Source organism: Pleuronectes platessa, chromosome 3, assembly GCF_947347685.1.
Source record: "Pleuronectes platessa chromosome 3, fPlePla1.1, whole genome shotgun sequence".
Classification (NCBI taxonomy): Eukaryota; Metazoa; Chordata; class Actinopteri; order Pleuronectiformes; family Pleuronectidae; genus Pleuronectes; species Pleuronectes platessa.
The window spans coordinates 9,190,207-9,204,125 of record NC_070628.1 but is presented as its reverse complement, the minus strand read 5'-3'; the positions used below and the strand labels follow the sequence as shown (position 1 = coordinate 9,204,125).

At 41.4% G+C, this 13,919-nt stretch overlaps 1 protein-coding gene across 1 annotated transcript in view; it reads right to left on the bottom strand.

Annotated features, from left to right (window-relative positions):
- znf827 (zinc finger protein 827) overlaps positions 1-13,919 on the bottom strand; it is a 47,653-nt gene that overhangs the window by 3,059 nt on the left and 30,675 nt on the right. Inside the window, exons 7-13 of the mRNA XM_053417952.1 lie at positions 13,703-13,757; positions 13,474-13,574; positions 8,749-8,886; positions 6,946-7,117; positions 5,766-5,932; positions 3,037-3,246; positions 2,207-2,384 (exon numbers count right to left, since the gene is read on the bottom strand). Coding sequence (XP_053273927.1) covers positions 2,207-2,384; positions 3,037-3,246; positions 5,766-5,932; positions 6,946-7,117; positions 8,749-8,886; positions 13,474-13,574; positions 13,703-13,757 — 1,021 coding nt within the window. The remainder of the gene's footprint in view (positions 1-2,206; positions 2,385-3,036; positions 3,247-5,765; positions 5,933-6,945; positions 7,118-8,748; positions 8,887-13,473; positions 13,575-13,702; positions 13,758-13,919) is intronic.

The window sequence follows — 13,919 nt, the reverse complement described above, 5'->3', positions numbered from 1 at the left end:
ACAAAAGAGACATTTAAAACTGTTACAAACCCTCCTTTACATTTATTTATTCACTCACACACTACAGCTAGAAGCGAGTCCTCAAATGAATGACTAAAAGAAGCTGTGTGAATATCTTTGGGGTACGACTGGGCTTCTTGTGTGTTTGCGTCTCTGCTATCTTCAGCATTTGTGTATTTAATAGAAGTGTAACTTTGCTGCATTCCTGGTTAACGCTCAGTGAAATGCTACCGTTTCCACACATGTTGCAAACATCCTAACTCCACCGATGACCGCACAGAAAAAAGATGTGGAACACAGATCTTTGTTTATGACGAGATGAGGCGGTAATCATAATGACATTCGATGGGTCTGCAGATGTACAGATTGGAGTTATGAGAACTCAAACCAAAAAAAGGAAATGGTTGGTGTAACCTGAAATGAATCTTTACAAAATGCTCTACATGTGCGATTTCTTTCTTTAACCTTTTAGGGAAAATGTGTTCATGTATTTTTTTTAATCCAAAACCCCACCCTGAATGTGTGAGAATACATTATTGTTATTGGACTAAGAACATGATCGGTGTGTGTTGTGGGTGTTGAGGTCAACAGATGGGCTTTACGTTCGCTTGACAGGCCTGAAATGGGACATAAACATGTCACAGTACAACAAAGGCTCCTGGGGGACTGGAGAATGGAGAGGGAAGCATGGGAGGGGACAAGAGCTAAAAAAAACAGTCAGTATTGGAAAAATAAGACTGCATTAGGTTATAGAATAATATACCGTGGTTTATATGCAGGTCGATGTATGTCTGTTGTTTATCACTTTTCTTAAAATGGATTGATGGAGCTTCCAGCGGAAAAGCTCATGGCTCTTAATAAAGAAAAAAAATCCTCATGTATCATCTACTTCTTCAATGTGTGCAATTTCATTCAGTTGTGTGTATTAATCTTTTCTTTCTTTACTAGTTGTTACTATTTCTTAACTTTCGATTAGGAAACCACAGCATTCAAACTGACATTCGTGCTGGAAACAATGTAATTTATATAGTTCTGCTTTTCATTTGTCTTGTGTTTGGTCTGAAGAGTGAATCATCAACCACCAATAAGTCGCTGAGATAACGTGAGAGCTATGAGAACTGTCTTAATTTAAGGAACCTGCGAAGATAAAGTGTTTCTGTTATCGTTTTGTCTGCGTTTGATGAAAATCTATCTGAATTTAAATGTGGTTTCATAAAGGGACTATTGGTTCCTCTCCAAGTGCCATTCTGGTTCTATATGGAGAGGCCTTTTTCTAGTCCATTTGGATAATGTATTGAAAAGCTTCTCCCTTTGAGTCTTTTTCAAAAGATGGATTCTGTGCATTTGATGTCTGAGGCTTGATAGCCTGCATTAGTTTTGGAGCGACTTGTGTCTGAGTCCAGTCTATGATGTTACAAATGTAAATCATCTGACATTTGAGTTTAGAGACTGTCTGCAGTCGCTTCCAAATTATTGTTTTCTTCATGTGCCAACACATTTTACATAATACACAGTAGAATATACAGAGGATCTGTATTCGGGGGAAAAAATGACTTTCTGAAATGCAGGTTCCATCAGATATTTTTTCTTTGGCATGGTTGTTAGCTGTGGGCAGTGGAACAACAGACCCTGAGGGGAAGCCAATTTCCATCTCCTTTCCACTCTCCCTTATGTTCAGAGCCGCCACTGCAGGCCCACAGACTACTGTCTAATAAGTTACACTTGCCAAGAGACAAGAGAGAGACAAGAGCACGACTACAGCTTGTATCACTTCTTTTAGCTGGCTGCAGATAATGAACATTAAAGGGAGGTTAACTGATTCAGGAAGCAATGAGAATAATCTTCAAATAGACCATGTTTCTGTGTTTCTACCTTATTAAGGAGCTTAGTTTACCAGCACCAAAAAATAAAGCTCTTGTTAAAAAGAACAATGATAAAATCAGCTGGTTATTTTTTATAAATCCTGTAAGTTATTTTATATTTAAATGGTGCATTTAGGAGAATGCCTGAAACTCCTACATATAACTTTTCTCTTATCGAAATGAAGCCAAATTGAAATATTCTGGGATAGCATACTTCTATCGTGAACGTGCACTTGCTGTCGATTGCTGTGTTTTTGAGTGCGGTGAGTTGAGCGGGTGAAGGGTGAGGGAGGGGGGAGGGATGGGCGGAGTTAGGAACCTCTGTCTGTACTTGCTTTCCTTACTTGAGCCCTCCGGAGGGGACGGTGTGGCACTTCTTGTGCTCCAGCAGCTGCTCGGGCGTCTTGAGGAACTTGTGGCAGACGTCGCACTCGAACATCCGCGTGATGAGGTGGATCTGGAGGTGCCGCTCGTACATGCCGCGCGTCTTGCACACAAAGTTGCAGAAGACGCACTCAAAGCCTGGAGAGAGCAGCAGGAGGATAAGAGGGTGAGTTAAGACAGAGTCAGTTTTTTTTTAGGGTTTGTTATTTTCTTAAGCAGAGTCTGTTTAAACTTAAGACTCTGCAAGACTGATTGTTATTATACATTCGTAGTCTTCCCGGCCGACTCTGGATAACCCCTGAGACCATTTTATCAAGCCGCTTTCAGACATGCGCTGAACTCTGGATAATCTCCTGAAATGTTCTGGGGTGCCAGTATGTGCGTGTGAGTTGCTCCGGAGTTATCCAGAGTTTATTCTGCCAGGCCCTTGATAAAAACTTTGGAGTGGGCACGTTGATCGACAGATGCAAAACTGTATATGTCAGAATGAAAAACAGGTGTCAGACGTGATAAAACCCATCCTGCTCCAGTACATTAGTCTTCCTGAGTAAAAATTGGTGGTGTGCCTCTCTAATGGAACAAGAAACATTATTCAAAACACGCAATTATGATAATGAACTCAACATGTAACGTTCATTTACAATGTTCTGCAGCTCTTCTTGATGAATTGGTATATTTTGTAATGAGTGAAGATGTTTGTTTTCGCCTGACCCCCCATCTTTGTATTATTACCCAGTATGGCTAAGTTTTGTGGAGCTTTAAAATTATAAAGTGAAAAATGGTTTCTTGCCTTTGTCAGACTTGTCCTCAGTTCCTGATCCCGAGTGGCTTCCGGAGCTGGACTGGCTGCCGGTGGAGGAGGGCGGGGCCAGCAGGCTCTTGAGTTCTTCGTTACCGTGGGCGAGGTCTCCACCTTCCGAACTGTTGAGTGAATCGCTGAGGGCCGAGAGGGACGAGGAAGTGCTCTTGGTCTCACTGAGGGGACTTCTTGAATTTAAACCTGGAGACAAAAGGACAGAAAGGTAGAAATCTTTTTTTATTATAATGGAATTGCAATGTTATGGGAAAACTGAATCAGTTCCACAGCTTTAGGATAACCCAGGAGAAAGATATTTTAAAAACACCTGCAGAAATCTCTTTCAAGAGCCTCATCGTTATGTGCACCACACATTGACATTCACACAAACAGAACAGAAGCAGGCAGCCTCGACAGTCATGTGCTCTGTCTGAGGCCCTGCTGCCAGTCCAATCAACATGCAGTGTGCTTTTATTGATCCCCTTCTCTAAGTCTGCAATTCACTGGGAAGAGAGGGAATTAGAAGGGGAGGGGGGCGAGCAAGAGGGGTGAGAAGTGCGGGTCATGGCCGAAGGAGCTAAGATGGCGGGAGCATCTCGGGGCACAGCTCGACAAAGGGCATTCACTCAGGAGGGAGTGAAAGGAGGGAGAAAAGGCTACATGGATCCTGAAATGGTTGACCTATCTTTTTAATACACACACACAAACACGGCTGAGTCTAAAAAATAGAGGATTGCATGCACGCTATGCTCATGATTTTGGATGCAAGGGATTGTTCAGAGGGAGAAGACATGATTAACTGGCTTCAATCAAATCTAAATATACCAGGGTCATTCGCAGCACAGTCTTAGCCGCAGCCTGAATACAGTATTCAACCAGCTTGAGGAAGCTTTTATCTCCACTGCTGCAGTATTTAGCATCTACTTGCCTTTTCTTACTTTATCTAAAAGGTTAATGCCACAGAATGTAAGCAAAAGCAGGAAGAAAAAAAAGACACTGGACCAGTGGGCCTCGACCTTGAAATATACCTTAACTAAAAAGACAGCACGGCAGCATTCACGATATAGGAACGAAAATGAAGAAGCAGAAGTCTCGTCTTCCCGAGAATCCAGGAGCAGATATTAAGGAATACTGTCACATAATCCACCATCTTCTCCCCCCACTGAGAAGGGCACCCAACCAACCCTCACTCCCTGTGCAGACTCCGCACTTCACAGGGGGTCCGCTTGAACCGCAACACCTGCTGAGCTCTGCCATCTCTCGCCTGGGCGTGTCCACGCATTTGACCAGATAACCAGGCTTTTACAGTCTGTCAGGGTTACCTCTAAATGGTGCTGTGTCCACCTGACCCTCCTCAGGTCAGACTCTTTAACAAACTGGGCTGGGCTTTAACAAATCAAAATCCTCACATGCAGAAAATAAAATGCATGTTTGCAAAACAAATTAAGGTGACTATGAGAGACGCTCTAGTGTGTTTGCTGGTGGTGTCCATCTTGTGTGAGACTGATATAAATGCCAAGCCTGGCTGAGAGACTTAAAAGATGGCCACAGTGGCATCGTAAACCCAGATTGTCTCCAAAGGACCCAAGGCCTATTGATTTTTCTCCCCCTCAGGCACGATAAGGGCCAACCTTCTCAGATAAACAAGGCCACTGTGGCCTCTGAAAGACCCCTCAGCTGTCTGCACTGGACAATCCCACCCACCCACACATCCACCAACATGTGCACACATACAGTGAGGAACAGCAAAAGAACAAAACGTCAGCAATAAACCAGACAAAGCTGTTTAGACAAAAACACTCATATCGACCAACAGAGGTTCAGACCGGCAGCTTTAAAAGTCCAGAGAAGGTCGAGTGGAGGAGGAGGCTTGTTTGTGAAACCCAATTCTGCTGTGCGTCTTTCCCTGTGTCCTCTGAACTGATACTGAACTGTGTGTTTATCAAGAGTAAATTACTCTTACATGGTTATGTCTCCACTTCACAGCGTCCTTGCTGATATACTTTCATATCAAGTATTTGAACAGTGAACTTATATTATTATAAATTAATCTCCAAATCCTTTAGTTTCCCCTCAAAGGTCTTTGTGCCCCACATTTTGCCTCCAAAGGCCTGAGTCTGTAAAATCATCATAAAAAACGCAGTGTAACTTCAAACCCTTGAAGCTGAAATCCAGCTTTTTAACCTCCATCATTGTTTAAATTTACACAACGATTGAGTGCAGGGCTAAAACAATAGAAAAATGTGTCACTGTCCTAATAATGCAGTGTATTTCTATTCTGAGCAGCGAACAAGGGCCACAATGTGCGAGCTACCACCTACTCAATCATGTGAGAGTCATTTAACTCACAGGAAATCATTTTTCTGGGGTTTGAATGTATTTGAGAAACCTGCAACATTACACTACAGATAAAATGAGAAGTGGATTTACTGATTTTAATATTTAAGGTTATTATAAATCCTACCATGCTTTAGTGTCAGCTCCTCAGTAGTGCAGAGGATGATACTTTCTTTGTGATATGTAATAAGGAAAAATTTCACCTCGGGGTTGAAGAAATAGCAACTGGCATTTTCCGGGCAATTTACAGACAAAGCAGCTCATTGATTCACTGAAAAAATATGATGAAAAATAACTGGATCTTCTTTTCACTGACAGGATTGATTGACTATTGATGCTGTCACTCGGAACCAGTGGGCTGCCAATCATTATTGAAGAATGTGTACCTGCATGTCCAGTACTAATGTGGCTCTTCATGTCATTCTCTTCCATGCAGACGTAGTCACAGACGCTGCAGCAGAGTGAGAACATCCACTGCTCCTTGTCCACATGGAGCGACATGTGGCTGACAAACTGGGCGTTCAGCTCCGTCTGGAAACCACACACATGGCAGCTGGACAGAAAACAGAGAGGAAAAAGGAAGGAGGATGGTGAGAATGAGAAGGGGGCCAGTCAGCTTTAGTGTGACATTATGTTTGCATTAATTATAAAATGGTTCAGAGCTGATTCGCATCTTTTAAACTGATAAAGTAAAATGAAATATTACAGTTTTCCTGTGGAGATATTTTGGGGAAATACATTTGCAATATTGTCAAGATGTAGATTAGAGGCCTGGTAGTACTCTCTCCATAGAATAGTATATAGAGTGTATGGTATATGACGCTACGGCCAAGAAGCTGTCAAAGTCAAAGAGACTGTTTGCCTGGGTGTGGTCAAAATTTAAAATTAAATCAACAAAAACATCTTAAAGTCACTAAGGAGACATCACTGTGAAGTTTACAATAGAGATGGGTGACATGGCCAAAGACTATCAAAATCAAAAAATGAATTATCATAGTAAATGTCAATTTTGTTATTTATTTTAGCTCCCGAGTGACGCATTTTACAAATATGAGGTAGATCATTAAAACCAATTAGGAGTTTCATATCACCCAGACTTAGTTTCAATGCAATCATTTGTCACAAGAGATAATGTTTAATCGATGAGATTTATAGCTGCATTTACAGGCAGGTATTTTCCCCACTTTTTCAACTTTACAACTGAGCACTGTTAAATGTTTCTCTAACTTTTAATAGTTATGCTAAATAAGCCAACTGTCTCCTGACTGTAGATTCAAATTGAACAAACAGATAATGAGTGGGATATTGAATCAGCTCTGGGACAATAAGCAGATTTCCCAGAATGTCTTTTATGTCTAAATAACTGGCTCACAACAATTGAAAATAGACAAATAAAACAGAGCAGTTGTGGAAAAATTAAATGAAGAAATATATCAGGTCTTAATTGGACATCGAACAGCAGATACAGATTGATCCAAAATGGTGTGATCAAGCTCCATTCTCATCTCCAGTCGCGGTTTGAGACGGGGCAGAGGTCAGAGTGGTGTTTTGCTCTGTTCTTACTACCTGTAGTAGTAGGGGCAGTTCTTGCGCTCAGCAGAGTCGGCTGTGACGGCGCTGACGATCTGCTCAGCGTCCGTGTTGACCAGCTTGACAGAGTGGATGGTCAGGTGCTGATTGAGGTTAGCCCTGCACTTGGCGGCGTAAGGACACAGGTGACACTTGTACTTCCTCTCTTCTGCAACACAACACACACAGACACAGGACCCTGGGTTAGTGAAAACATTACCTGAGATGATATTTCATTAAGTTGCCCTCAGCCACCAAGCCTTTAAAGCAAGCTTAAACCTAATTACTTAATGCCTAACCCTGCCTCACCTTCCCCTGACCCCAGCTGTAACTCTGATCCCGGGAAGAGGAAGACAAAATCAACTTTTCAGAGTCACAAGATGGTAATAACTCGAGACGTGTTTGAACATAATTTCACCTGATTTCGGACCAATATCCGACAAATACATTTTGAAATCTCTGTCTGACTTTCTGTCTTTCTGTCTATCCTTCGATTTTCTCAACAAGCGATTATCCAATCGACTTCAAACATGGTGGCTCTATTTCTAATGATCCCTGGAGATGCAGAGACCAACCAGAACCCTAATCCCTCATTCAGGGACGTCACATGATCACATTGATGATGGGGTAGCATCACAAAATGCTGCTTTGTGCCATTTGTTGAACACCACAAACCAAAAGGTACATTTTGAATGGTTTAATGGTGACTAGTCCAACTATAAATATAGAAATCTCTCTCTGTGTATCCTTCGATTTTCTCAAACAGTTGGTTGACTGAGAAGTGGCGGCTGTGTAAAGATGACACGCACCAACAGGCACATTTTGAGCAGCTTAAAATGCAAATAGAACTAAGCTAAAAAAAAAAATTAAATGCACAAACACAATCTTCCATTTTATCCCAAAACAAATCAACATAATAACACATCTTCTTAATTCCCCATCAAACACACACACACATATACACACACACACACACACCATTTGCCCCAAGGACATGGAGCCAGGCAACCTTTATGTCGCCGGGGAAACCAAAAAGACCATCACACTGACATATGCCCCTGCTTCTGCTCTCTGTGGTGTGGCCAAGCTGTTCACAGCCAACACGCTCAGATGGTGTGTGTGTGTGTATCGTGTGGTGTGTGCACGCAAAATGTGAGAGCATGTCCAATTGTGTGGGGGCATTTTGAACACGAGTCTCCATTTGTGCACTTAGTGATTTGGTCTGCTTCTACCAACTAGGCTGCATTAATTTCTAATCCATCATTAATTTGCTTCAGATAAAATGGTATTCATTAATTTCTCTTCCTAATAAGGAACGAGAGAGGGATTACAGAAGACAGTAATGGGGTAGAATGGATCAATTGGGACCAAAGACAACATAAGTTAGTGAAGCCGGTGTAATAATCAGGACTCGGGAGAGTGTAAAGCTTCATCCTGAGGAGGTCTCCCATGTCTGAGAGGGACCAAATTGTAGCTGCGTTAGAAGTTATGTTTGTGTGTGTGTCTGTGTCTGTGTGTGTGTGTGTGTGTGAGTGATACTCTGGGAGACATCCTTATATCAGGGTAATTAGAAGGGCAGTTTTCCCAGTGAGCCTAATCATGGCAGTAATCTCTTTAAAGTAAGGGTAATCTGGTCTAGTCAACCTTATTTACTTATCGTGGCCAGCAGCAGCTAGCACATGCTCACACACAACATCTATGCCCTTACAAAAACATGCAAATGAATGGCCAGCGCTCGGCAGCGGTGTGCATATAAGATAATGATGGTGTGTGTGTGTGTGTGTGTGTGTGTGTGTTTACCTGTGTGTAGAGACAGATGTCGAGAAAGAGTCTGCTGTCGTCCAAACACCTTGCCACAGACCGGACAGGGAAAGAGCTGTTCATTTAGTCTCCACTGAGCGATCCCGTTCCCTGGCTCACCATCATCCTTTTCTGAATCTGGAAACACACACACACACACAAAAAACACACACTCATCAGTCACTGCTGACACAGTCATCCATTAAAGCATCTGCAGGTGGAAGGAGGGCTGTGAAGTCAAGCTGCTATAAAATAAAGTAACCCAAGTTCAATATGTATTGATGTTGAAACCGTAACACACTGCTGTGGTATGGTCTCACGTACTGACCGACATTAATGTGTAGATTTAGAGTATTGCATTTTTAAAAGTAGACAGAGACATAGAACAGAGGAAGAGAATAAAGGTAACAAAGGTCTGAACCAACTGTGATTACAGTTTATGGTCTGTGTATTAACCACTGGGCCACAGGAACACCCTCATTTCATCCACCCGTAATGAGATTAATCATCAGTTAAACAGCTCAAGTGATACAATCTTTAATTCTTGTTTTCTTCACTCATGTTTCCTAAAGGAATATATAAAAAAAAAAGTAATTCAACAGTGAGAAATGTACAGATTAGCTCTGGAAGAAGATTAATGGAACTGTACTTAGTGTCCTATAAAATGACGCCACAGCCCAGGGTCGTCAAGCAGATAATGACATTAATATTGGAATATTGGTATGAATGTAAACTGTCTCTGTCAGAGTGTCGTCTTCTAAAAGCTGCTTGTTTGGCACCAGAGTTCAGCTGCAATGAAGCTCCAGATTTGTTTCATCAACATGAGTGGCTCCTTCAAACTTTACAAATTGACTCGCTTTTTACTCCAACTAAACGATTATTTTTTTATTTTTTTACTCTTACAAAACACAAGATTCTCCATCAACTTTTCTTCAACGTCGCCATAAAGCAACCTGACTTGTATAACCAGCCGAAGGGCATGTTCATCTCACTATTTCCTTTCATTGCAGGGAGAGAGAAAAACCAGCCATAAGAGTTTTTGTACATCTGAGTTGCTGTTTTTGTATTTATGAATTGTCCTGTGGGCCGTCTGTGCCTCGGAGGCCAGAAGTTCTCCACCCCTGCTCTAAAGCCTGCAGCATATGTGCACCGCTGTAGCTCTTCTCATTCACCTCCTTTTCCCTCACCATCCTACAGTCAAAGAAACACTGCGAGTGAGAGTATTTTCAAATGCTTTGATAGACTCTGAAGAATCGAAGTTCCTGCTTTGAATTAAACCCCAGGATATGAATACAAGGTAGAGTAATTCACGTGAGAAAAAAGAATGCAGTACATTTATCATTGTGCTGTACAACTTGTTCAGATGGAGGCAGGATTTTCCCTTATTGTCTAAATTGTTCAGAGAACACGCTACACAGAACCTTGTCGAAACATTTGTAGATTCAAGGCATTCAAAAACAGGAGAAAAACCTCCGTCAGCTACACAGTTTTATTTTCAATCTACAAAAAAGAATGAAAGAACTTTGCTGCTGTATTAAATCTTAATATTTTTGGGACAGTCAAAGGAAAATTCAACCCTATGACTTTATCTAATTGCTCTACTATATAATGAATAATATTACGTATTTTTCTTAGTAGATGAATGTGCACTACCCATACATAAGGTATCTTTCTTATTTTATCATTTAGGTGAGGTAGGGCTGTGCTATGTGACAAACTGTATCATGTGAAACTTTTATTTCTTAAAATAATTCTGGCATAATACACCACTAACCTCTCTTCCCACCTACGTGAGACTCGTGTCAGAGAGTACGGAGAGAGTATACGAACGGGAGCCACAAAGTACAGTTGAGAGCTCAAAACAAATCCCAAACTCATATGTTGACTCAGACAAAACAATATTTTTTTGGAACTTAACTTTCAGGAGATTCAGCTTGTTTAAACTCCATTTGAAAGATTAATAATTACATGGAATTTTCATAATCTTTTATAGGAACTTTGGTTTCCAACTATGACACAAGAAATGGACCAGAGAAATGTTAAATGAGTGGAGGCAACTGTGGTAGATCACTCTTAACTAACGCTAAAATAATCTGTTGCTTAATCAGTGAGGAGAAAATAAATCGCAGACTATTTTGCTTGTTTTATTATCACATCATTTAAATAGATTACCAAGCAAAAATGTTGAATATTCACAGACTGGAGCGTCTCTGGTGTAAGAATTTCCTGCCTCTGTTAAACATCATTGTAAAATGATTTTCTATGTGCTGTTTTCTGATGTTTCATGCACAAAGAAACAAATCGATTAATAAAGAAAAAAATGTATCACCAAATAAATGAACACCGGATATAAGCGTGAGTTGCGGCACGAGTTTTAACCATTCTGCTGCAACCTAATCAGTTGTCATGTGAGTCCTGTCTGCAGCAGAGCTGTGACGCACCACTGTAACAGGGGTTAGTGAGGGCATGTGTATGTGTGTGTGTGTGTGTGTGTTTGCGTGATGGTAAAGGCACGCAAATAGGCCAGAGTACATCAGCACATGTCTTTAAACTAAATAAGTAATCAGCAGAGGCAATGTGTGTGTTTGAGGCTCTGTCTAAGTGGCAAAGGTGTCATAACGTGAGCCGTGTCAACAAACTTGAGTTCCTCCGACCTCGGTCAACCTGCGGGGCATGAACTTCCTGACCTGCTGCATTAGCAGGGATCTGCCGTGACAGTGGCCTAGTATCTGACTATGACCGACCATTCACACTGTGTTTATTCCATAATCATTGTCTGTGTGCGGCTTATTCTGAGAACCCGAGACCTTACATGGCTTGGATTCTAAGAATGAGCCATAAAAGCATTAACTTGCCCTGATTCACATATGAGAGACTGGGGGACGGCTTGGTCGCCAAAGGTGACAAGAAGCCAAACGGCTGGGACTCCAGGCCACGACCTGGCAAACACACTGATGATTAAGCCAATTAGGGTTTGGTGTGGGCCTCGAAGTGGGTAATGGTTTAATTAGTGTTATTAGAGCTGGAGAGAGAGGGCCACAAACAAGAAATGAAGAATAGATATAAACTCCGGGCTGGAGGGAGAAGATAAAACTCCTCTTGTCACAAGCTCTTACTCGCTTTTTCTGTCTCTCTCAATTAAATGGAAGTGCTCACACTTTTCAACATTAGCCCAACATAGTAGTTGCTGGGCAAATGCTCCGTTTGCCACAATAAGACCAGATTACTTCAGACACTGCAGAAGATCTTCACCAGTTTAGCTACTGGCAGGACAGCACGAACTCAACCAAGATTTTAAAGAGGAAAGATTCTTCTATAATTATACATACATCCACATAGCAATTTAGTCATGACATTTTCAAGGCCTTTCACACAAATTGTTTCACATGTGAAATAATAAATAAATTTAGCAAAACCTTTGGATAATGGGTTCAAAATGTGTCACAGTAAATGTCTCTGGCTTTACCTTATTAACTAATGTGGACTAATGCACAGAAAATCAGTTCAATTAAGTCTGTTACAACTAGAAATGCTGTTTACCAGCATCTGGGACATGGAAAAATTAAAACAAGACAACAGAGACAAGCTGAGGAAAAGAGGAGGTATGGATGGACGCATGTGAGGGAGAGACAGGAATAAAACTGTACAACAGTAAAAGAAAAAGAAGCAGAGGCTTGATCTGAAGCTTAAACACACATGGGAAAAGGGAGGTGGGCTGGGCGAATTAACTTTCAGGACACTCTTGACACCCAGAAGCCAATCAGATTTTCATTAACTGGCAGAGGGACAGGCAAAGCTGGCACAAGCTAATTAACCTCCGGATCTCTCCCTGCCAAAGGAACATGGAGGAAGTTCTGGAATGGCAGCGACGGGGGGAGGAGGGAGAGACAGGGGATGCCCTGGGCAGAGGCCTTCAGGTTGGGGAAATGCGTGAGAGTGCAGATAGGCCGGGTGGAGCTCTTAATATGAAACGGGTGGGGGGAAGGTTTAGCAGAGATGAGGGTGAGACCGTGTAAAGTTGGGGGTGGTTAGTTGTGGCCGTTTACAACAATGTCTTTATTTGTAGTTCGCCCAGCTACAAAGCTTCTGTGTGAGCGGGTGAGATTTAGCGTGTTGAGAGTGTGCAAGGAGGGAGGGTCTGTTAAAGCATGCCCACGTGTGTGCGTGTATAATGAGCATCACTGCATTATAATCAGTTGTTTCTCAGAGCTACAGTGAGACAAAACAGGGATGTTTTGTCTTTGAAGCAGCAGGGTTGATGGTTGGTAGTTAATTATTCCCTTGTTGCTGCAGAAGACTTTGGAACATTAATACAACATAAGCAAATCCACTGAAACATCACCTAACTGCCATCTACTTTCATTATAGATTAGTCTGATTATTGTTTCTCAATTAGTCGCCATCATCAAATATTTTTGAAATGTGTCCGTATATATATTCTTTTCCTTATCGCATATTATAAGAATATAGAATATTTTTCTAAGAGACACTATAAAGATTAACCTGCTAAAACGTATGCACAGTATATCAAAGAATACATTTTCTGTAGACCAGCTAATCTATTTATCAACGATTCAGTGCACCTCTAAAAGACACGATACAAGCTAAACAAGGCCCCTCCATCTCTTGACTTGTACTCTCTTGTTCATGTACCCCTGCTGCCACCCTGGTTCCCAGCCCTGCGTGTGTGTGTTCTTTTACATCAGTGTTTTACATGTGTCTTACCATGGAATACTGCCCTGGTCGAGGAGCTGGCCTCTGCGGGAGAAGAGCTCTTGGAGCGCAGGTTAAAGGGTGATTGTCTGAAGCACTCATCCAAGAACGGACTGAAACACAGAGACATGATAATATTAACACATACAGTAGTTTATTAGAAGAATAAAAAAAGTTACTGATTATAAAAGTGACAAAATTAAGATAGAGAGAAATGACGCATGCAGTTTAACTGACTCACCTGCTTATTCCCACCATGTTACTGTCTCTGTGGTTGTTGGCTTTGCTGACTTTTTCTGAAAAAATAAAAGAATGCCTCATCAGATTTACAATAATGATTATTTACACTTTCTCATAACCAATTAATCAATATATTGTTTTGCAAACCCAACATATGAAGTCATTATGTAGTTTTCATGATTAATTAAGTCACATGAAAACAACTCAACCAACTCCAT